The sequence below is a fragment of the Syzygium oleosum genome, unplaced genomic scaffold, assembly GCF_021117445.2.
Source record: "Syzygium oleosum isolate NSW1041296 unplaced genomic scaffold, Sole_v2.1 Sole_v2.33, whole genome shotgun sequence".
Classification (NCBI taxonomy): domain Eukaryota; kingdom Viridiplantae; phylum Streptophyta; class Magnoliopsida; order Myrtales; family Myrtaceae; genus Syzygium; species Syzygium oleosum.
This window is the reverse complement of record NW_026607517.1, coordinates 2,478,441-2,500,171: the sequence shown is the minus strand read 5'-3', so window position 1 is coordinate 2,500,171 and position 21,731 is coordinate 2,478,441. Positions and strand designations below refer to the sequence as shown.

The following is a 21,731-nucleotide window of genomic DNA, read 5'->3' as shown; positions in this document are numbered from 1 at the left end:
TTTAAGCTTTTGAGTGAAGGTGGGTCCAACTGAATATATTAACAGGCTCAAACTTTGGGCTCCCTCTTGGTGATCTCCCCGGACGAAAGGTATCAGTTTTTTGATACTCTTCTAACAGGTTAAATATGGAAGTATTTTAGCAATATATGTTGGAATGGGTATGAATTGGCTATGGGTTAGGTATGGGTTAGATCGAATTGCATTGCATAGAAAATGAGTCAAAACGAGTTGAATGGGTCTATTCAGTTCGGATCTTTTTTGACCGGACCCAAACTCGACTTGATCCACCCATTTGACGGGTCCAGTTTCAATCGTGTATGGATATTCTCTTTTGAAATATTTCGGTCCAGATTGCAAGCTTATATTTTAACGAGACGGTCCACATTGTGAATTGAATGGACTAAGGCCCAAATGACTTGCTGGGCTTGGGCTTAAACCCCCCAAACAGTGGCATCGGTCGCTCTTACAGATACCCCTCCCATGGCTTCTCTCTGTGGTTACTGCCCGAACATCGTCCTCGCTCTTGGCCAATCGCCTCGCACAGAACACACCCATCAACCTCCTCGTGGCCATTTCAGCTTTGCTGATTGAAATCGAACCAGACCGAGGTACGAAAGACGCGATTTTTCTTTGCTTTCCATGGGCGCTTTGTTATGGTTTTAGGGTTTTCGTTTGTGGTCTCGTCGTGGTTGCATGTGGCGTCTAGCTTCAGTTAACGGATACGGTATCTGGGTACGCTTGCTGTGAGGTTATGTCGCGAAATCGAGCTCTTTTTGGGTCGAAAGCTTCGGTGTCCGTTGGATTCGCTGGCGTTAATCAGCTGAATTGATTCGCGGTGACGGCACATGTTTGCGTGTTCTTGTCAAGCATTTGGCGATTTTGTCTTTGGATGATTCGTTTGGACGATCCCTTTTTTTTTTTGTACAGATTGTCTTGTGTGTGTCGCAGGATCGATCCCCCCCCTTTTTTTTTTTTGTTTTCCTGTTCTTGCTGTGCTTGTCCTTCTGCTCCGAAACCGTGTTGGGCTGCCGCTGATAAATGAAATAAAGAAGAGGAGGGACAAAAAGGGTGCAGTGAGGTCATATCTGGAAGGGTTTGATATGCATCAGCGGGAGGGTTCTGATGAGTTGATCCCGATGAAGGGACTGCGATGTTAAATATGCTCAGGAGCGTGGACGAAACTAAGGAGATTTTTACCAATGGGTGCAATGAAGTAATGGCTTCATGTGTTTATACATCTCGAGATGTAATCAATTTACTTATTATTACTAAACAAGAATATAAACTGAACTATCAAACGTAATACAACGAGGAAGATGTGACTACCTCTTTCTTTCATGACAGATGGTCTTTGAGTCGATTTCTTGATGAGCATAAAATCTCCAAAGTTTTGAGTCAATAGGGCAAATGTGTATAATGAAGGTTGGATCTTCAGTAGGGCAAATTGCCCTCATCTGAATTGAATTGTAGCTTGAGGAGAGCATAATGGGGACCTCATTATTGTTTAAATCCCAATATAGTGGAGATGGCTTCCTTTTTTTTCCCTGTGAAGTGTGGTCCAACAGTTCTGAATTTATTCAGATTCTTCGACTATCTTACTAATTACTTGCGGCATCACTAGCTAAATCCCTGTAGTGATGTCAAACCCATGATGGCTTTTAATTTTTCTCCCTCTTGCTCTCTAAAACATTTGAATAACTCCTCGCATAAAGGGAAGATATGTGTGCTCTGGAGTACAAGTTCAAGATGCATATGTCTATGTAATCCTTGGGCACTTTCATTGCAATGGATGTGGGTGTGGGATAATGAAGGATGTGGCTGAGCTGAGGAAGAATTGCTACCTTTAGCCTCTAAGTGTGTGGCGATGTGATTGTATTAGACGGATTTCTTGTTGAGATTTTGATGTTAGGAATGTGGTCCGTTCCGTTTCTGAAGGGAGAGGATGGAGGTGTGGTTGGACTGACAGTTATGATATGTGGTGTGATATTGTGATGTGGACAGGGAGCAGGTTGGAGCTGTGTTGGTCTTGGTGGCAGCTAGTGCGGACTAGTGGTGGTGAATATTGGTAAGAGGAGTTTTAAGAATGGCTTCAATGAGCAGGAGCCCTAGCAGGAGCAGGTCCAGGAGCCCGATCAATCGAAAGATGCGTACTGAGCGCTTTTCCTATCGTGATGCACCTTACAGGAGAGACTCTCGTCGTGGTTTCAGGTGTTTTGATAATGGCTACTCTCCTGCTTTTGGATTCGATCTTATTCCTCTGTGGAACAGGGAGCAAATCATTAAATCGCGGCTTAAATCTATAAAATTGCGAAGTATGTTTAATATATATAATAAACCTTAATAGTCTTCAGCCAAAAAAAAGGAAGATTTACTTTTGTTGAATATTTGTTGCTTTTAACGAGGTTTGCTTGTTTGGTAAATTTTTATTTGTTTGTTGAAAGATGATGAGATGATTATCCATGCTTTAGCATCCACCCTTTCGCCCTTCTTCTTTGCTTTTGTGTGTGTGTGTGTGTGTGTGAGAGAGAGAGAGAGAGAGAGAGCCATTTCCTTTGAGGGAGAGAAAGGGGTGTGTTTTCACTTTGTTTTCTCTCTTTTTCTAGTTGGGGGTGATGTTGTTGAGGGAGGTTAAAGGAAATCCCCTGAAAAGGTTATATGTCAGGATTTCTCATGTCCTCACTGTATGAAGTTACTGTTCATTTCACTAAGATGTAACATATATAGAATGTTGCTGGATGAGAATGCGGGATTTGCTGCTTTTCTTTTGCTTTTGCTGCATTCTTCTCAATTAGAGTCTAGGGAAGGAACCTTAACAAGGGTTTGGACCCACTGATAGACATTTGAAAGGCGGACATGCTATTTTTTGGATTATCTAATTGCTGTATTGGATTTGTATTATTATACTTTTTCAAAATTCTATTGTCTTCTGTGACCCAAAAGTCAGGTGATTGAATTCGTACAAGATTTTGCTGTCCTTGATTCTGCTTGATCAGTGTTTTTTAACTTTTTCCAGCCGAGATCTGTGCAAGAATTGCAAACGTCCTGGGCATTTTGCTAGAGACTGTCCCAATGTGGCAATTTGTCACAATTGTGGTCTGCCAGGGTGAGTAACTCTTTTCTTGAGTAGTCACTGTGATTTGTATCAGGTGCAGGTGCATGTAGGATGCGTGTTTTCTGTTGAAACATGATAAGGATATACTACCAGAGTAAGTGTATAGCATTGGCAAGGGAGTTTTTTCTGAATAGAACATTAGCTGGGGTTTTTGCTGTAGATTACTCAGTGGAAAAGTTAACATGTAGATCTTGCTCCACTTTCTGACACATTTCCTTCGGCCTGGAATGGAATTTGAAATCTTTAACTCAATATGGATCTGCATGTGGTGGAATGATATGTTACAAGCCTGATTCTTCTTAAGGATTTGCAGTTAAGTAAGTGGTTGTCAGGTGGCTTTTTCCCCAGATTTGAAGCTCCAATTATCTTTGGTCCTCCTTTGATAATATATGAAATCCAGTCTTTTTTGTGTCTAGTAAATAATGAATTCACTATTCTGTGCTAATTCAAGGGGTGATAAGGTACGAAGTCTAATGACTTGAGGAAACCAATTAATTTTTAATACCCTATGTACAGAAAGAAAAAAGAAAACCATTGAAAACACTACCAACAGCATAGAGAGTTCTTTTCTTGTTCTTCCTCTCTAGCCAAAAGAAGTATAATGACTTGGAACTATGGTGTACTGTTTAGTAAAACTAAAGTGATGCCATGTAAGAGTCTGATGTATGGGCATTTCTCTTGTTTTTTGTTACCATCATCACGTCAGCAAATGTGGATTGCCGAGCTTGCTATAGAGTGAGTGATGATGCACTGTTCTTACTTAACTAGGCAGCGTCCCTTTTTTAATTGGGTGGATGGTGTTTTTAGTGCTACTGATGTGCTTCCATTTTGTTTAATTAATTCCCAATGGCTTGCCAGGCACATTGCTTCAGAATGCACCACAAAATCATTATGTTGGAACTGCCGTGAACCTGGCCACACGGCCAGCAACTGTTCGAATGAAAGCATCTGCCATACATGTGGTAAGGCTGGACATATTGCCAGAGAATGCAGCGCTCCTCCTGGTGACTTGAGGCTGTGTAACAACTGCTACAAGCAAGGGCACATTGCAGCTGACTGTACGAATGAGAAGGCATGCAACAACTGTAGGAAAACTGGCCACCTGGCACGTGAGTGCGCGAATGAGCCGGTCTGCAATATGTGCAACATATCTGGGCATGTGGCTAGGCTGTGTCCTAAAGGCAATGTTATGGGAGAGCGAGGGGGTGGTGGTGGTGGGCGCAGCAGCGGTGGTGGTTTCAGGGATGTTGCGTTTAGAAACTGCCAGCAGGTGGGTCATATGGGCAGTGACATGGGAGCTTTTACGATCTGCCGCAACTGTGGTGGACGAGGGCACATGGCATACGAGTGCCCTTCAGGGAGGTTCATGGACCGTTTCCCTAGAAGGTATTGATGGATGGCAATCTGTGTCAGTGTTTGGCCCCTGATAGATTTGAGATGTTGATTCGGCAGTTTTCTGTGGCGGCCATTGTTATTAGAATTTGGAGCTTCTACTTTTCGTGTAGTATTGTGCCCTTTTATTATGGACAGAAGATTTTTGCTACCTTGTTCAAGTCGGCAGTGACTGTTATGTATTGAATCTTCGTCTGGAATCTTTTTCTAACTTAAAAAGAAATTTATAAGGGAGTTAAATAATCTGTAGGGAGGTGATCAGTGTGATGGGCATAGGTGCTGAGTTGCTGAAGATCTGTTGTGGTGGCCCAACGTGATTATTAATATTGTTTGTAGGTCCAATAGTTTGCACTTTTTTATAGTAGAAATGTTTCTGGTTTTGGCTATAGGCGGCGGGTCGTTTGGCAGGTTGAAGGTTTCTTTGAGCAGTAGTGTTAATGTTAACAAGTAGTCACAGCAGAGAGATTCTTTGTGTTTTTTTCTTGTAACCCTTGAAATGGGAAGGTTGTGATTTCTTCCCGTGTGCAAGAAAAGACTATGCAGAATCCAAGATATGTGATGCACCCAGTGATCTCCTACAGCATAATCTGGCTTTACTTGTGCAGCAATCAAGATTATGATCCCGTTTGAAAACTTTCATGATCAGGCTATATTTGTTTGTAGATTCACTTAGTGTTCATTGAATTTTGACTCCGGTTCTTCATTCGCTGTGAGCCAAACTCTGTTTTTACCTCTGTACCTCTAAGCACGAAAAGGAAATTGCTCAGTAGGCGCTGTGAGCCAAAACTCTTTTTTACCTCTGTACCCCCTTAGCACGAAAAGGAAATTGCTAAGGGTGCGCATGAATACCATTCTGTGCCCGGGCGCTATTTCTGAACAGAAATGATTTTTTTTTATTCTGTACCCGGAAACAATTTCTGAGTATTTGAAGGCGTTTGATAAATGTCCAAAATTTCTATTCCTAGAGTAGAAAAGAACAAAATGCGTTTGGTAACTACACAAAATTTCGTTCCCAAATAATATTTTAATAATATTTTGAATTGTTTAAATTTTTTTTTCTTTTTACTTTCTTCTTTGGCCATGGCCGGTCGCGCGCGGCCGTGCCCAACCCGTGCCTAGCGAGGGCGTCACGGACCTCGCCGGCCGCCGCGGAGGCGAGGTTGCCCTCGCCGGCGAGGGCGAGGGCGGACCTCGCGCCCGGGCGAGGCGGCCTCGCCGCCCGGCGAGGCTCGCCGCCGAGGCGGCCTCGCCGTCGCGCCACGCGAGGTCGGCCGCCGTGGGCGCGACGGCAAGGCTCGGCCTCGCCCAGACTCCGGCGAGGCCGAGCCTCGCCGTCGCGCCCACGGCGAGGTCGGCCGCCGCTGGGCCGCGACGGCGAGGTCGGCTCTGCCCGTGGGTCGCGACGGCGAGGCTCGGCCTCGCCAGGATCGGCGGCCGACCTCGCCGTGGGTCGCGACGGCGAGGCCGAGCCTCGCTCGATCTAGGCGAGGCCGCCTCGCCTCAGCGGCGAGGGTCCAGCCCTCGCCCTCGCCGGCGAGGGCGACCCTCGCCTCCGCCGGCGGCCGGCGAGGGCCGTGACGCCCTCGCCGGCCCTGGGCTGTGGCCGGTCGCCGGCCACCGGCGCCGGCGGCGGCTCACCAAGAACAACACCACAAAATAAGAAAAGAAAAAAAGAAAAAGAAGAAAAAAACTGATTCTCAAAATTGTCTTAAAACAAGAAGAAACTTTTTTACTTCTTGTTTCTCTTCCAAAACGCTTTCTCGGCACAAATTTTTGCAAAAATGTGCCGAGAAACAAAAAGTTTACCAAACGCATTTCTGTTCCCAAATTATTTCTGGGAACAAAAGAACAGAAATTTTCACTATTTGGCACGTTACCAAACGGGCCCTAAGTAGGCAATGCGTCCGTAGCAAGTTCCAATGACAGGAGATCGGATGTGAAATTTTCTGCGCGTTTCGTTCTTTCTCGGTAATTACATTTGAAAAGATAAGAATTGGGTCGTGTATAAAAAATGAAACTATATATGTATGAATTAAAGAAAAACATCACTTTCTCGTAAGATACGATAGTAATATGTATGAATTAAGAATCGAGGAACATCATATTGTTACCGAATCAGAAAGAAAAATGACATTGCGGGTGGGATTAAGAAGGAGATTAGAATATGGAAAAGAATAACCAAATTAACAGCAAGCCCCAGAAGTACGTCAAGGTCATCGCCGTCCTCGAATTTGCTCGCGTGAAAATAATCAGCCTTTGGCAGCACGCAACCACCCGCTGGAAAAAAAAACAAAAAAAATTAAAATTAAAACTAAATTAGAAATAGGGTGCAGGCAAATTTTAGCAAAAATCGTCTCGTGTTCAATTCGGTTTTTGTTAGGTCTTCCAAATCTCATCATCGTTCTGCCAAAAGAGAGGGAATCATCATCATCATCATCATCTTCATCATCTTCTTGCGACGAATCTCGTTTTCATCGCGGAATGGGACGAGATCTGTCTCTCTAGTTTCGTCGCCCAAGGGGGGGCGGCCCTTCCGATCGCGCTTCTAGTTTTTCCAATTCGTTCTTCCGCTGAGTTTTTCTTTCCAAGGTTTTTTTGGTTCGGAGGATTTTCTCTCGTTTGATGGCTGCATTGAGACGCGCGCTTCAATTGGGGATCAAGCCGGAGAATCGCCTGGCGAGTCTTCGCGCCCTGAGCGCGTACTCGACCTCGAGCTCGTCGTTGTCGCCGAGTCAGAGATTCGACGGCAGGCAGTTCTCCCAGCTCGTGAAGTCGAACGGGACTCGGGCCTGCCTCGTCGACACGCTGGCCCTGGTAATTCATAGTTTCGCTCCTAATTCGTCGTCGTTGGATCTCGTGTTGGAGGGGGAAAATGATTGCTCTAGGATCCGCCAGAATCAGAGACCAAAGCATTTGTTATGTTGGTTTGTGTACCGTTTGTTTCAGGTGAGGAGCTTGGAAGCGCAGGGCGTGCCGTCGAAGCAAGCTGAGGCGATAACATCCGCGATTATTGAGGTTTTGAATGATAGCTTGGAGAACGTGGCTCATTCTTTCGTGTCGAAAGTAGAAATGCAAAAAGTAAAAACTCCCGGTCTATACAAGCTTTTTGTTTAGTTTTTCTGCATGCCGCCTGTTTGATGATATTCCTCAGTGTGAATGCCTGGAGAATAAGACAGTCGAAATGAGCTGTGTAGTAGTGCTGTTAAGTTCTGACTCTAATCGCTCTGTCTGTGATTTTGTAGACTGAAATTCTTCAAGAATCTAACCTTTCGAAGTTCAAGTCTGAAGTACAGAGTTCGCAGGTATGCATCTTGTGCTATGCCTATTTAGCAATCAGTAGCGCATTTTCTTAATATCCGTCATGTAGTAGATAAATTGAATCATTACTCTTCATTCTCCGGTGTTCTAGCAATTGCGCTCCCAATCAAGGAATGAATGGGATCCCTGCGGATAGTTCATCTCATTTTGGACAAAACGAAATCTGGGGAGAGAACTCCACTCATTGCCCGATCTTTCCGTAGTCGTAGAAATAAGCGAACTTAGAAGACCTTTGTGTTTTTTTTCACAGTTCCATTTGAGCTCTGTCTGTTCCAAAATCATGATCTGGTTTGCATTTAAGGAACTCTGGTTTGACTTGAGTTCTTTGTGAATGTGGTCTTAAATTTTGTCAAATGCTCAACATTTCCAATTTCCTTAGCATGAATGAATGCATCTGCGTTAATGGTGGGGTTATTTGGTGAAAGTCGGTGCTCAGAAGGCGAATAAAAGAGGCATTCAGGGGATGTCCAAATTCCTTCATCTGCTCTTGAGCAAAAATAACTTTCTTTTTTCCTTCTGTTGGCTTGTCATGTTGTTGAGAGGGATTCCCATGGATCAGAGCACACATGTTTGTACTCCAATCTTGACCCTGTCCCCTGTTCAGCTAGTGGTACTATAATCTTGTCCTGACTTATCGATTCTAATGCAACTAGTTACATGATTTTGAGAGCCAGTTAAAGAGTAAACTAATACAAACCCGAAGTTGAAATTTTTGCCTTTGGCTTTTGGCTCATGCATTTCACTTTTGAATGAAAATAAACTTGAGACTTACCAAAGTTATCATTGATGATGTGGAAAGCAAGCTTACAATGTAGTTTTGTCTATACTGTAATTTTTAAGTAAAAAAAGTAACAATTTAGAAAGCTATTTGTTCCAAATACACATGCTCGAAGGCTACATAAGGACAAGCTCTTCGTCACGTGTTTCTTTCTTCTACGGGCTTGGGCGAGTGCTTGTTGTTCAGCATGCATTTGTCAGTGTGGTTTTCAATTGCTTGTCTAGTACAGGTGGCTATAACTTTTGCCTTTCGGTTGTTTAAGTGCCTATCAAATGCTGCTGCTATTGATTCTTTCTTGGCCTTTATGAGTGTTACCATATCGGAGAAGTATTGGCATTACTTTCTCACTGGAAAGTATTGTGCTTCTCATTTCCTACATGTTGATACTATTTATTTGCCATAAAAATTCAAGACACATTTGGCTGAATTTAACGAATCCTTGTGGATTCAAATTTGTTGACTTTTGTTCTTTTTTTGAATATTTCAATCAGGGAAATCCATTCATTATCATCTAAATTGGCATCACTTAACACATGAATATTTTTATGTCCATCAAAAGTAAATCTTTTTATTATGAAGTATATGATATCTGCCAAGACTAACTTTTTTTTTTTTAACAATGCAGGAACATCATTTATCTCTTTTGCAACGTGAGACTGAAAAACTTCGTGGTGATATAGATAAGACGCGTAGTGAATTGAAGTACGTCTTCTGAAAATTGTGGATTGAGAGGGTTGAATTTGGTTCGTCGATTCTAATTCTTGAATGTGATCTTTGTTCAGGTATGAGATAGACAAAGTTACTGCAGGGCAAAGATTGGATTTAAATCTTGAAAGAGGGTAAGCAGTAAAAAACTTTCTACTCAGCATTATCAGTGAAGCTTTTACTACGAGTTTTTCATTGATCATACAGTCATTCTGTTCTTTTTCTCACACTATTAAGCGGAAACTTACTACAGGCGGATACGTGATGAACTAGCTAACCAAAATGCTGAAACCACCAATCTCACAAACAAACTCGATCGGGTAAGGTCAAAATCTTCATTTCAGGAGCTAACGACTCTTTGAAATCTGCTTATCAATTGTGAAACTCTTTTGCAGGAAATTCATGGCTTGAGAGCCCAATTGGAAGCAGCAAAATACGACGTGATTAAATACTGCATTGGTACTCTTGTCTCCATTTCTGCTGTTGGTCTGGCTGTTCTTCGTATTTTGATGTAGGGGGTATATAACCCGACGAAACTTCATTTGTGATTTTTCACACAAATTTGGATGCCAAGGACTTGGAAAGATCCAATTTTAGAGGGTCAACATGTCCAAAAGGCAACTTCTTGTTGGCTGGAGATGTCGTCTTGATTTTCTTGGGATTTGTACAATGGATTGCTTTCAAATTTGTATTGTAGTTCTCAGCAGAAAGTTGATCAATAATTGCAACAGTCATGTTTCTTTGTTATACTAGCAGTAAACAATATTGTACAGCAGTAGACTACAGTTGGTGATTCTAGATAGGATGCTGTCTCTACTTGAAGGAGTAGAAGGATGTTTCATTTGCAAATCAAAGCGTTCCATGGTTCCACATGAAAGAGAATTACTTACAAGTGTATGTCCTGTTGACGCTAAAATATTTGCAGCATCTACAGTGAGATGACAACCGGGACATACGTTACAACCAGAAATAGAGCCAGGAACGAGGATAGTGTGTCAATTTCTATGTCGAACGTTGCATAAAGGCAAGCACGGGCGTTTTTCAAAATTTTTGAATTGACACGTAAGTATTTGAATTTTTATTTTTTTCTTACAATCAATTTAAACTTTCTTCCTTGCTTAATATTCTACTTGGACATTCAATGTTGACTTCTTGAGATGATGTCACGTTAGTTAGTAAGAGACATATTAGTTGTCTAAGTCACTACTTTGATAGCTTTCTCCATTTCGGTCCGTGGCCTCTGGAGTAAGCAGATTTGGGCTTAGATGGAGTTCGCTTTCGCTGTTGTACAGTGAGTTTGAATGACTATAACTTTTCAGGCTCAGCAATCCATGGTTTCATATTCTGTGCACGTTAGGTACACCGCGTTTTCTTTTTTTTCTTGTTTTTCGTAATGACATCGTAAGTATGTGAATTTTTTATCCGTTTTACAATTGATCCAAACGTTCTTTTTGTTCAAAAATTATTTATTTGACTTTTTAAACTTCAAAAAAAAAAAAAACTTCGCATCGTGGACAATAACAGCCTTAAGTAGGCATTAATGGTCCATATTGGCATTCGATATAGCCTTTTTAGACAATGTCATGTGAAACATTTTGGACGACTATTCGTCTAAGTCTCCATTGTCTATTCCTCCTCATCATTCAACACTTAAATGGAGATGGCATATTTTTCTTAAATAAGCTATAACCAGTAAAGGAGCCGCGTAAGAAAAGTCGCGTGACATGATATTTTATTTAATCAAAGTCTCACATTAGCCAAATTTAAAAAGTTGAAGTGCTTGATTGACAAAAAAAAAAGTTCAAATATTCAAATGTAGTACTGACCCTTCTTCATTATCACTTTTGGACTTGAATGGGAATGGTAATGAGATCCTGGACTTGATGACTGTCTTGGACTCATGACATAACGCAAAGCTATCTCTATTATTAAAAAGAAAAAAGCAAACGTTGTGCGGATGAACCTTTCTATCGGAAACTGTTCTTTGGGTATTGCAGAAGTCAACCAGAGAGCCATAAACCAGTGGTGCTCATCGCCTTAGGATAGTGGAGAGTTTCTAACCCCTTTTGCTGGACGTATGAATGATCGACGTTCAAATTGACAAATGCCCTGGACTATGATCATTGCCTACATCTACATGAGATGCCATGTGCATCAAGTTTGGGCATAGAAATCATCGATGATGGTCCGGACGACCAACGGTATCCGCACTTCGTGCAATCCATCTTCCCAAAACAAATTTCCGAACGAGTATCTTCCCTGAACGCTCAGCAGCGAATGGAAAATGACTCTGAACTTCAGCTTGCTCATGGAGGAATTGAACGACAAAATTGATGGCTTAACTCTAACATGGGTGCCGACCGGTGCTTCGAAGCGAGCGGTGTAGATAGAATTTATGGGACCGACGTTCGTAACTATTCTTGATACGGTCACCCGTTGCTTCAGGTTGGGAATGACGATGGAAGGCGAGTTTAGGTTTCTGAGGCAATTGCTTGATTCTTTGCACTGGGTGGGTTTCCCTGTCATTGTGCCAATGGCACTGCTGTTGTAGCCCATGGAACAGAGCAAACAAACATAATCTGATATTTCTGTGTCGTAGACGAGACCAGGATCTGCCGCCCGGTTAGCATCAACATGACCGCCTCCGTAGTCAAATGCATCGGCCTGCTTGTGAGGTGCTCCCTCCGCAACAATGTTTTGGCTGTATTGATCCTTTGTGGAAGCTGCATTACAACAGAAAGAGAGACGCTGAGTGGCCAAAATTAGCATGCAACCAATTGCATTCTGCGTAATATCTCTGTCCTCTTCTCGAAAACTTGAATTTGGCCATGGATGTAGATAGGCATAATAAAAATTATCATGAATCATTGTTTGGTAATCTGATTTAAAAGTGCATTCAGAAAGACAGGTGCTTGTGTAGTGTATCCAAAATGCTTTTTGGGAAGCAATGCGACTCTCTCCCTCGTTTCTTTTTAACTTTCTCATTTGAAGCAACTGAAAGGAAACATAGAATAAGAACCTGTTGTGACTAATGAAGACTTAATCATAGCAGGAGTCCATGATGGATGGATTGCTTTAAGAAGCGCGACGATGCCGGATATATGTGGACAAGACATGGATGTTCCCGATTCTATTTTAAAGTTGAGTGGGGGATCCAGCTGAGATGATGCAGGAGACCATGAAGCGAGGATGTTAACCCCGGGAGCAGTAATGTCAGGCTGCGTATTTCTTCAGATGTTAGGCACTCAGTAACAAAGAAAGTATGATAAGATGTGTGATAGATATATACCTTCAGCACAGAGGGAGATAGAGAACTAGGCCCTCTTGAGGAGAAGACAGCTACTTCAGGGGATATCTGTTTTCCGATGACAGTTCTTGAAGATGTAATCTTGATGAGTGGCTTTCTGTTAGAGAAAAACGGTGAGGCAGGACATTGAATTTATTCTCACATGCCACACACCGAATAACAACTAAAGTGAGTTAAGTGACGGTCTGCATTTTGGTTCTTCTGAAACTGTCGTAGATCTGCTAAAATAAATATTGAATCATCATAAACCCGGGAATACATTGGAATGCTAGAGACTCGCCTTCCTATAGATTCGTGTAAAAAATTGTTTGTTTAAAGACGGAAATATCGCCAAGGGGAGGCATCGCTGTGTGAGGTGGTGAAGGGTGGAGGAAAACAGGGAGTAGTTCAACATATATGATTAGGGCGATTGCATTCATACATTGCAACAAGATGTCATTAGTCATCGTATTAGAACTTACCGAGTTGCCTCGATGTAAGTAACCAAAGAAGTTCCGATTGTAAAATCCACCTGGACACAAGGGATTCGCAAGGATACAGTAATATCTTTTGACGGAAACTGTGCAAAGATCAATCCAACGCCCTTAACTGCAGTGACAGTGCTTATGGCGACAGTGGCTGACCTCTGAGATCGAGATTGGAAGCAGAGAACCACTTTTCCTCTGGCTAAAGTAGCATTTAGTGATCCATCCTCGCAACTCCTACAAAAATAAAATTAATTTATACTACATGAGAAGGATTTTATAATCCAAAAGTTGCGGGCTTGTTGAGAGACAGACACTGTGACGGGATAGTTGTTTGACCTTGCACTATCTTCGTCAGAGTTCGTAGATGCAATATCTTCTCCATACACGATGGGGTAATACCTGTCCCTGAGCCCCCTTGTATAGTAAGCCTGACCCTGTATGAGAAAGCAAAACATGTCTACTTCTGAAACATATCAAACAAGAACATCCGTCATGTGTTTCGTGGATTCTATCGAAGACATTTCCACATCGAATTCATCCTCATCTTTATCATTTTTCCTCCTGAACCCCACCATCTTACCCTTTTGGATAACTAGTTAGGATTAGGTGGCACTTTCTGTCCAATTCTGCCAAAGCCTACGTGGGGATAATTCTGATGCACTTAAACTATGAATAGAACAGGAACGAGAAAAGTACCACAAAAGTCTGGTTGTTTCCCAATGTGATCGCGGTAGGAAAGGCTCTATCAATTGTGCTAGCAGCGACAGTTATGATCCACGGAGCAGTATTTGTGACGGTTTGTGGGTAAGGACCCGAGTTTCCACCCGAGCACACCACTGTGATACCTTTAGCTACAGCATGGAAGGAACCTATCGCCAAAGTATCATCAACGTAACTAGGGAGTGGAGGAGACGCGCCGAGAGATACCGAAAGAACATCTACACCATCAGAAATTGCATCGTCAAATGCAGCGAGAAGATCAGCTGAACTGCATCCACCAGTAGACCAACAGATTTTATAGACGGCCAACCAAGCCGCCGGAGCACCCCCTCTAGCCAGTCCTCGAGCTAGTCCGGCAAAACTCGCATTTTCTACCAATGATCCAGCGGCAGTCGATGCTGTGTGTGTGCCATGGCCAACAGCATCTCGGGGAGACAAGAATTCGACTCCCTGGGTCGTGTTGAGCTTGCCGAATTCAGCTTCATACCCTTTGATGTACCAACGTGCGCCGATGATCTTCCTGCCCAGAGTGTCATAGTAAGATTGTTAGTAGATCCTGGTCATATCTTTCCCTCCAGAACTTTCTTCAACAACAGTTCACATGACACCATTGTAGCATTATGAAACACGTGGACCATTAAGTCACAGACATGTTACGTTACATCCATCATTGCCTCGCCACATGCGTTCTATCATCATGTCTATCAGCTGAGGCTAATGAGTTCTTGATCACGGAAACGGAGCAATGAATTTATCAGATAGCTACACCGTGATGAATGCACATAAAGTAGTCCAACCTACTGCAGTTGGATGCATTAAATCCTTCTCCTCCTTGACATATCCCCTTCCAGCAAGTCGGAGCGTCGGCCATACCATCATCTTTAAAGCTTTCAGATTCTGGCCAAATCCCTGAGACCCAAAAAAAAAAAGGACAGAAAAAAAAATTAACAAAGAAAAAGAGACGGGAAAGACAAATCAAGAATCAGACTCAAAGTTGACATCATCACTCTTGACGACCAAATCATATCTCAGCACAAACCTGTGTCCATCATACCGATGATAGACCCTGCTCCGGAGTGACTCTTTGGAAGAATTCCATTCCGGATATGACCGTTTAGATGAAGAAAATCCCAGCTTCGAGTGGTTTGCACACTGAAAATGCCGTTGGGAATCACACGAACCACTCCGGGAAGATCTGCATCGAACAATTCATTTCATGAGACTCTCAATTACACCACAATGGCACAGTTCAATGCAAGTCCAAGCTAGACAAAGAAAAATCAGAGTTCACAGTGCACCAACATATATGACACCTGCAATAAGCTTTGCTTGAGAATGATTTAAGATTGCCGCGAACCCCGAAAATCCATGCTTGTAGCTGTACAAAATTGACTCCTCGGCAGCCTCTTCACTATCAGATATTAAACATACGCACTCTTCAGATGCCACTGCAAAATATTTCGGTTCATTGTATGTACTATTTAACACACAGGCTCAACATTCAAATTGCAAAAACAGTCTGAATGAACGTCGTCCAAGTGAATGTCGAAATATTCACAGAAGCATAAAGGTGTGTCAAAACTTAATTGAGCTTTTGCACAGCCGACGGACAAATTATTCCAAGCATAACTTGAAGTCACCCAATAACTAGATTCTCCAAAGGTGAATTAAAAACAACACCCATTTATGATGTATCTTGGTGGGTTATTGATAACAAACGTACAGAAAAAAGAGACGTGATGCATTTTTACCACGACACAAGCATTTTTTCCTCCCGAATTCGACCATAGATTGTAACAGATGGGAATGCAGTAGCCAAAATAATTGAAATACTATCCTATCAATGAAAACTAACAAAATCAAGACCTTCCCAAAATGCCCGATAGAATCTCATGATGGGACTCTGGAACGAGCTCTGGTTCATCATGTTGGCGAGCACCCATGTACACAATGTAAACCTAGAGGAAAACCCACGCATCAAAACCACAAAGAGATTCCATCAAACACCGAGTCAGCACAAAATACACGCAACAACAACAACTGGACTCGTTAGGATTCACTTACATTACTGGAGGCAAGAACCGCGGTATTGCCACAACATTGCACAAGGAGATGGTACACAAGAATGCCGAACATCCAAGGACAGGCCATTGCCACACTCACTGTCTGAGATTTTGAGCTCAAAGCAATACAATCAAGAAAAAACACAAGCGAGCATGTGGGTTTTATATACTATCGGTGATGGAAGCACAGTGAAGCGTGCGTGTTAGCGTGTGGGGACAACGGGCTGTTCACCTGCTCAGCTAGTGTTAAGCGCAACTGGTGGTGCCACCTTGATCCTTACGCTTAAATGGTTGACCGATTGGTGCTCCAAGAAAGCCAAAACAAAAAATTACAGTGGAAGGTTATAATACTTACATGGTCACATGGATACTTCAGACAAAGTGCAGGAATCAGTGATTCAAAGAGATGGGATTTGTCTATCTGGACAAAAGCCAAAAGGATAATGCTGCGACACGACAACAGATTTACGAAATTAACCGCTCAAAGATCTAATTTTAAAAACTTAAATTATTAAAATTGAAAATTCTCAGCTTGCATAGAAAATTCAGATAAATTTTATGGAAAAAGTATACTGGAAGTACTAAAACTTGTCGATGCAATTGAATCCCAAAACTTTCAAAAAGTGCAAACAAAAGTTATGGAATATCTCTCATACGTTGACACGTAAAATAACCTGATTAAATTTTATTATCGAATACTGTGTCGTCTATTTGATACCCCCATTGTTTTCCTTTGTGAATTTGTAAAACAAGTTTTATATTTGGGTAAATGACACGGATGATTATGTGGTCCATGAACTCTAAATTTATTTAATATGGTCTATGAATTTTAACCCAATATATAATATCGTCCTCGAACTTTTAATTTGTTCAATGTGATCTCTAAAATTTTGATACATGTTCAATTTAGTCCATGGACTGTATGAAAATATTTAATATTATCCCTGAATTTGAATGTGTGGAAGGACAACATCAAACATTTTCATACAGTTTAGAGACTAAATTGAACATGTGTCAATAATTTAAAGATCACATTGAACAAATTAAAAGTTCGGAGACGACATTATATATTGTGTTAAAATTCATGGACCATATTAAATAAATTTAGAGTTCATGGATCACATTACATATTGGGTCAAAGTTCATGGATAATTCGTGTCCTTATCTCATTATATTTCGCGCATTATATGTTGCTTTACAGATTCTTTTTTTAAGGAAAGAAAATGTGAAGGGGGGCGTTGACTGGGATTTTCCTCGGGTGGGACAAGAAGTGGTGCGAGGTCCTTTCATTTCTCCACCCCCCCAAAGAGGATATACTACTTGTCTGAGTGGAAGATATTTCAATCGTTGTGATCACAACACAAATTGCGTAACACCGTCCCTTGCGTACGGCCCCGAGCGTTGACCGTTGACCGTTGACTTACGTCGGCCAATGTTGTTGCTGCTACTCTTCGCGTTTTTGCCACTTCATTTGAATTTCTAACGTATGTCCTCCCTGATTTATGAGATGCTGAAATATTCTATGAGATCTGTCATAGCAAATCTAACATGTTGCGGAGATGTCTTGCGACCTCCTCTACTGTTGAATACATATGGTTTATCATATGCTCATGAATGTGTTTTGGTTCCCTCCATGATTGAAGGAATTTTCTTCCGATCAATCTTTTGACCTAGGGTTACCCAACATATCCAGCGACACGGTTATTTTTAATTAAGTTTGCATGTAGCTGATGATGTTATTTGTAATCCACAGATTAAAAGTTTGATTGGAGATAGTCCCTACAATTAGAAACCGAAGAAGCAAATATCAATCACATTCAACAACATTGCTATATGGTAACTGTTTGAAGAATGGTAGATCCCATGGTGAATGGCATTAGCCAAGACATCCTCAAAATACTGATTTTTCATCATAGTAATGATCCCCCTCACAATTACAATTACAAGTAAAAAACAAGAAATAATGATACAAATAATCTCTGAATTTTGGCTCAATGTGCAATGTGGTCCCTGAACTTTTAATTTGTTCAATGTGGTCCTTGAACTTTTAATTTGAGCAATGTGGTCCATGGATTTTCGATATATATTCAGTTTAGTCAATATGAAAATGTTCAGTGTTGTTCTTCCAATAATTCAAGTTCAACGACAACATTGAACATTTTCATATAATTTAAAAATTAAACTAAACATATACAAAAAGTCCATAGACTACATTACTCAAATTAAAAGTTCAGGAATCACATTGCACAATTGGGCCAAAGTTCAGGGACCATATTAAACAAATTAAAAGTTCATGGACCACATTACACATTAGGACAAAGTCTAATAGCCATTTGTGTCATTTTCCCTTAAAAAAACTATTTAAATTGTTTATTACGTAGTAACATATATAAAAAAAATTTCCCATGTAGTCAATAGGTCCGGTTGTACTGTGCATGTATTACGTAGTTTCTCCACCAAAAAACAAAAAATCATAGTTCATGATCCAATGGGGTCGGCCAATTCGAAACGCTTCAAAAGATTAATCATCTCAAAAGTAAAAAATCACCAAACGAATTATTACGTCATAAGCGCGTTTGACCATACTTTCAGTGCCGAGCACTAAGTTTGCCGAGGGCTCATTCGAAAAGATAAACCAAAATGTGTTAAAGTTAATGTGTTCCAAGAATCGGGGAAAGCATTTTTTTTTCTATTTTGATCATTTGATTAGGAAACGTTTTTAAATATTGTACTTTTTTTTTTGTCTAAATAGAGATATCATTTTATTAAACCCGGGCCCACCTACAGGAGTAAGGGGCATCAAAACACAGGATTTCCCAAAAAGGGGAAGGGGGGTTACAAACCCAGTTTCGGGAGAGGGTCTTACACATTGACGCATTTACAACTCAGTCTGCTAATCTATTTGAGTCACGGGTGCAAAGGACCAATTCTAGACTCTCAAAAAAAGCCAAGAGGCCAATACAATAAGTGATAATTGGCTCAACATCCCAAGGCCAGAGGGAAGAATCTCTCAAACAGCTTATCAATGTTGAACAGTCAGACTCCAACATTAGTTTTGAATGAGGCCGATTAGCAAAGTGTTTGAGGGCATAGAAACAGGCAAGGGCTTCGGTTTGAAGGGCGGAAGATGCTCGGACTGGTCGCGCAAGGCCTTCCATCAATCTTCCTTCTGAATCGCGACATACGCATGCAATTGCCCCTTCCATGGTCTCTGAGGGGTGAGATCCATCGATGTTTATCTTAAGCAAACCAGGGTCTGGTGATCTCCATCCCGATTTTAAGTTCAGCGGTATTGCTTCACGCTTTAAGTTGCTTCTATTCCACTTCGCGTAATTACAATGCATGTCTAGAGCCAATTCAATTATGTTGATTGGGTCCGTCTGCTCATGATTAAATACTAGGGTGTCACACACTAACCAGATTTTCCAGAGGGTGACTGCGATGATCTCGAAAGGTATGTTTTTCTGGGTCATATCATTGTAGTTTTGCAACCACTCCTCAAATCTAGTGACTTGTTGGTGAGAAAAATGAATGTTGAAATAGGGATTTGACCAAACCTGCTTTGTCTTATCACTGATAAGGAATAGATGCTCGACTGTTTCGGGCTTTTTTCGACACAATGGGCAAAAATGTTCAGATAATACTGTTCTCTTGAACAAGTTTACTCTTATAGGTAATGCATCTTGGCAGACGCTCCACATGAAAAGTCTGACTTTTGGGAGTGTTTTTAGCCTCCAAATTTTGCTCCATAGATCGTTGGGTATTTGGTAGGAAGAAGAGGGCTGCCCAGAGCCATGTGTGGTCTCATTTTTCACTACTTTTATGGGACGTTGCCACTGTTCCAATCTTACGGAGAAAATAAAAATTTCACTCCATTGACTTTCGAATTTAGATTGAGATCAAAGCGTACTGATGAGGAAATTGAATCATCACGAGACATGCGTAATTATACTTAAATGATTAATAATGAGTGAGGAGAAAGCTCGTTTTTGCTTTTCATGTAGGCCCTGAAACTCATCAAATTCAAGTGTTAATTATGTTTCCCGTCGATGTCACACATTTTGGTGCATATCTTGTTGACTAAGGTTCCTATTGCTCCCCTATTATTGTACCATTGACGTGTTGTTCCCTATCTCTCAGTCTTTCTTAAGAAGTTGAACATGCATCAAGTCATCCCACTGATAACGAAACGCGCAAAATCAAAGGGCAATCTAACTCTCTTGCTTCTCCGTTTAGCGCGCTCCACACGCAGAGAGAGAGAGAGAGAGAGGAAGAGAGACGAGAGTGCGGGGTGAGTATTTTTAATAATATTTTAATAAATTTTTTAGAGTTTTTCATTTTTTTCCTTTTCTTCCACTACAAAAAAACAAGGATTTAGCCACGGAAATTAGCGACGAATAATTTTTCGTGGCTAATTTGCAACGAATTTTTTTTTCGTCGCAAATTAGCGACGAATAAAGCGACAAAAAAAAATCCATGGCAAATTTGCGACAGAATTTGCCACGAAAAAAAATTCGTGACTAATTTGCGACGAAAAAAAATGTCGTCGCTAATTTGCGACGGAATTTGCCACGAAAAAAAAATTGTGGCTAATTTGCGACGGAATTTGCCACGAAAAAATTCGTGGCAAATTTGCGACGGAATTTGCGACGAATTCTTTTTCTGCTAATTTGCGACGAAAAAAATATCGTCGCTAATTTGCGACGGAATTTGCCACGAAAAATCCGTCACTAATTTGCAACGGAATTTGCGACGAAAAATTATTCGTTGCTAATTTGCGACGGAGTTAGCGACGGATTTTTTTCGTCGCTAATTTTGCGACGTAATTTCCTTCATGATATTTGCTCAACAAAGTGTTAAAAGCATCACACATGGAGAAACTGGAGAGAGACATTCCAATTATTCTTTGCAATTTAGAAAGGATATTTCCTCCATCGTTTTTTGATTCAATGGAGCATATCTTAGTTCACTTGCCTTATGAGGCCAAAGTTGCAGGTCCCGTCCAATTTCGATGGATGTATCTATTTAAGAGATAAAATAAATTTCAAAATAAATTTCAAAATACTTTATTATTTATTATGTTCTGATAAACTTCTTTCTATTGCAACAAGGTTCTTATATCATTTGAAAAAAAAAGTGAAGAATAAGGCATGTGTTGAAGCTTCAATTTGTAATGCATATATTGTGGAAAGAAGTGACAACATTTACATCATACTATTTTGAGCCGCACATGCAGTGAGCAGGAAGAAATGATGAGGGTCTCATCGATCCCAATTGCAAATCATTCTCTATTTTCAATTATCTCGATCGACCAAGCGGCGCATGTAAGTTTCGTTGCTTAACGGGCGAAGAACAACAGGCCGCCCATACATATATTTTTATCAATTGTCCGGTGGAGCCATACTTCCAATAAGTGTATATTTGCAAATATATGTATTGCGTGTCAAATATTTACTAATATATAAATGTAAATTGTTAATAGGATTTTTCAAAATTCAATGTATGGACTACCACCAAATGAGTTTGACCGTTTATGCGATAAACAATTTGCAGCATGGTTCAAAACATATGTAAGTTGTCTATAGACCAAAACCAAGTTATTAATATTTTATACATCATTTAAATATATATTATTGACTTTGCGTGTGTGATCTTAGGTTCACGTAATCATGATCAAGTTGAAGAGCAAGGATTGCTATATTATCTCGTCATGGGGTCCACAATAAGCATACGAACTTGGCCAAAGATATTTCATAAACGGGTATAATTTTCACACTCAAGAATATGGAATAGGAAAACCCACAATGAATAAAGGTGTGTGTGATCGGTCATCCAATCGTGGTAATTCAAAAGATGATTTTTATGGCTT

The 21,731-nt window shown here is 41.0% G+C and overlaps 3 protein-coding genes across 3 annotated transcripts; 2 read left to right on the top strand and 1 right to left on the bottom strand.

Moving 5' to 3' along the window:
* The first annotated feature begins 462 nt into the window (after window positions 1–462).
* LOC115672656 (uncharacterized) lies at window positions 463–4,747 on the top strand. The gene is made up of 4 exons (XM_030594525.2): window positions 463–608; window positions 2,002–2,208; window positions 3,014–3,103; window positions 3,971–4,747. The coding sequence occupies exons 2-4, from the start codon at window positions 2,084–2,086 to the stop codon at window positions 4,503–4,505; spliced, it is 750 nt and encodes a 249-aa protein (XP_030450385.1). The 5' UTR covers window positions 463–608; window positions 2,002–2,083; the 3' UTR covers window positions 4,506–4,747.
* A 2,120-nt stretch (window positions 4,748–6,867) lies between these two features.
* LOC115672875 (protein FMP32, mitochondrial-like) lies at window positions 6,868–10,052 on the top strand. Its single transcript, XM_030594861.2, has 7 exons — window positions 6,868–7,318; window positions 7,451–7,582; window positions 7,747–7,806; window positions 9,226–9,302; window positions 9,383–9,439; window positions 9,559–9,625; window positions 9,701–10,052. Exons 1-7 carry the CDS (start codon window positions 7,127–7,129, stop codon window positions 9,818–9,820), a joined length of 705 nt encoding a protein of 234 aa, XP_030450721.1. The 5' UTR covers window positions 6,868–7,126; the 3' UTR covers window positions 9,821–10,052.
* A 1,061-nt stretch (window positions 10,053–11,113) lies between these two features.
* On the bottom strand, window positions 11,114–16,090 carry LOC115672929 (subtilisin-like protease SBT3.9). Its single transcript, XM_056304858.1, has 11 exons — window positions 15,864–16,090; window positions 15,666–15,757; window positions 15,113–15,210; window positions 14,839–14,994; window positions 14,597–14,708; window positions 13,776–14,319; window positions 13,416–13,513; window positions 13,074–13,313; window positions 12,595–12,709; window positions 12,325–12,523; window positions 11,114–12,028 (listed from the first exon to the last, which is right to left on the bottom strand). The coding sequence occupies exons 1-11, from the start codon at window positions 15,948–15,950 to the stop codon at window positions 11,460–11,462; spliced, it is 2,310 nt and encodes a 769-aa protein (XP_056160833.1). The 5' UTR covers window positions 15,951–16,090; the 3' UTR covers window positions 11,114–11,459.
* Window positions 16,091–21,731: the final 5,641 nt, after the last annotated feature.

Bases quoted from the DNA above. Each gene is read 5' to 3' on its own strand.
- LOC115672656 (XM_030594525.2), top strand. From the start codon at position 2,084: ATGGCTTCAATGAGCAGGAGCCCTAGCAGGAGCAGGTCCAGGAGCCCG. The intron at 2,209-3,013 runs GTGTTTTGATAA...AACTTTTTCCAG, and splicing joins GACTCTCGTCGTGGTTTCAG to CCGAGATCTGTGCAAGAATT. The intron at 3,104-3,970 runs GTGAGTAACTCT...ATGGCTTGCCAG, and splicing joins CACAATTGTGGTCTGCCAGG to GCACATTGCTTCAGAATGCA.
- LOC115672875 (XM_030594861.2), top strand. From the start codon at position 7,127: ATGGCTGCATTGAGACGCGCGCTTCAATTGGGGATCAAGCCGGAGAAT. The intron at 7,319-7,450 runs GTAATTCATAGT...CGTTTGTTTCAG, and splicing joins TCGTCGACACGCTGGCCCTG to GTGAGGAGCTTGGAAGCGCA. The intron at 9,303-9,382 runs GTACGTCTTCTG...ATCTTTGTTCAG, and splicing joins AAGACGCGTAGTGAATTGAA to GTATGAGATAGACAAAGTTA.
- LOC115672929 (XM_056304858.1), bottom strand. From the start codon at position 15,950: ATGGCCTGTCCTTGGATGTTCGGCATTCTTGTGTACCATCTCCTTGTG. The intron at 15,211-15,665 runs GTCTTGATTTTG...AATATCTGATAG, and splicing joins CTATCGGGCATTTTGGGAAG to TGAAGAGGCTGCCGAGGAGT. The intron at 14,320-14,596 runs GTTGGACTACTT...CACTCTGGGCAG, and splicing joins AATGCATCCAACTGCAGTAG to GAAGATCATCGGCGCACGTT.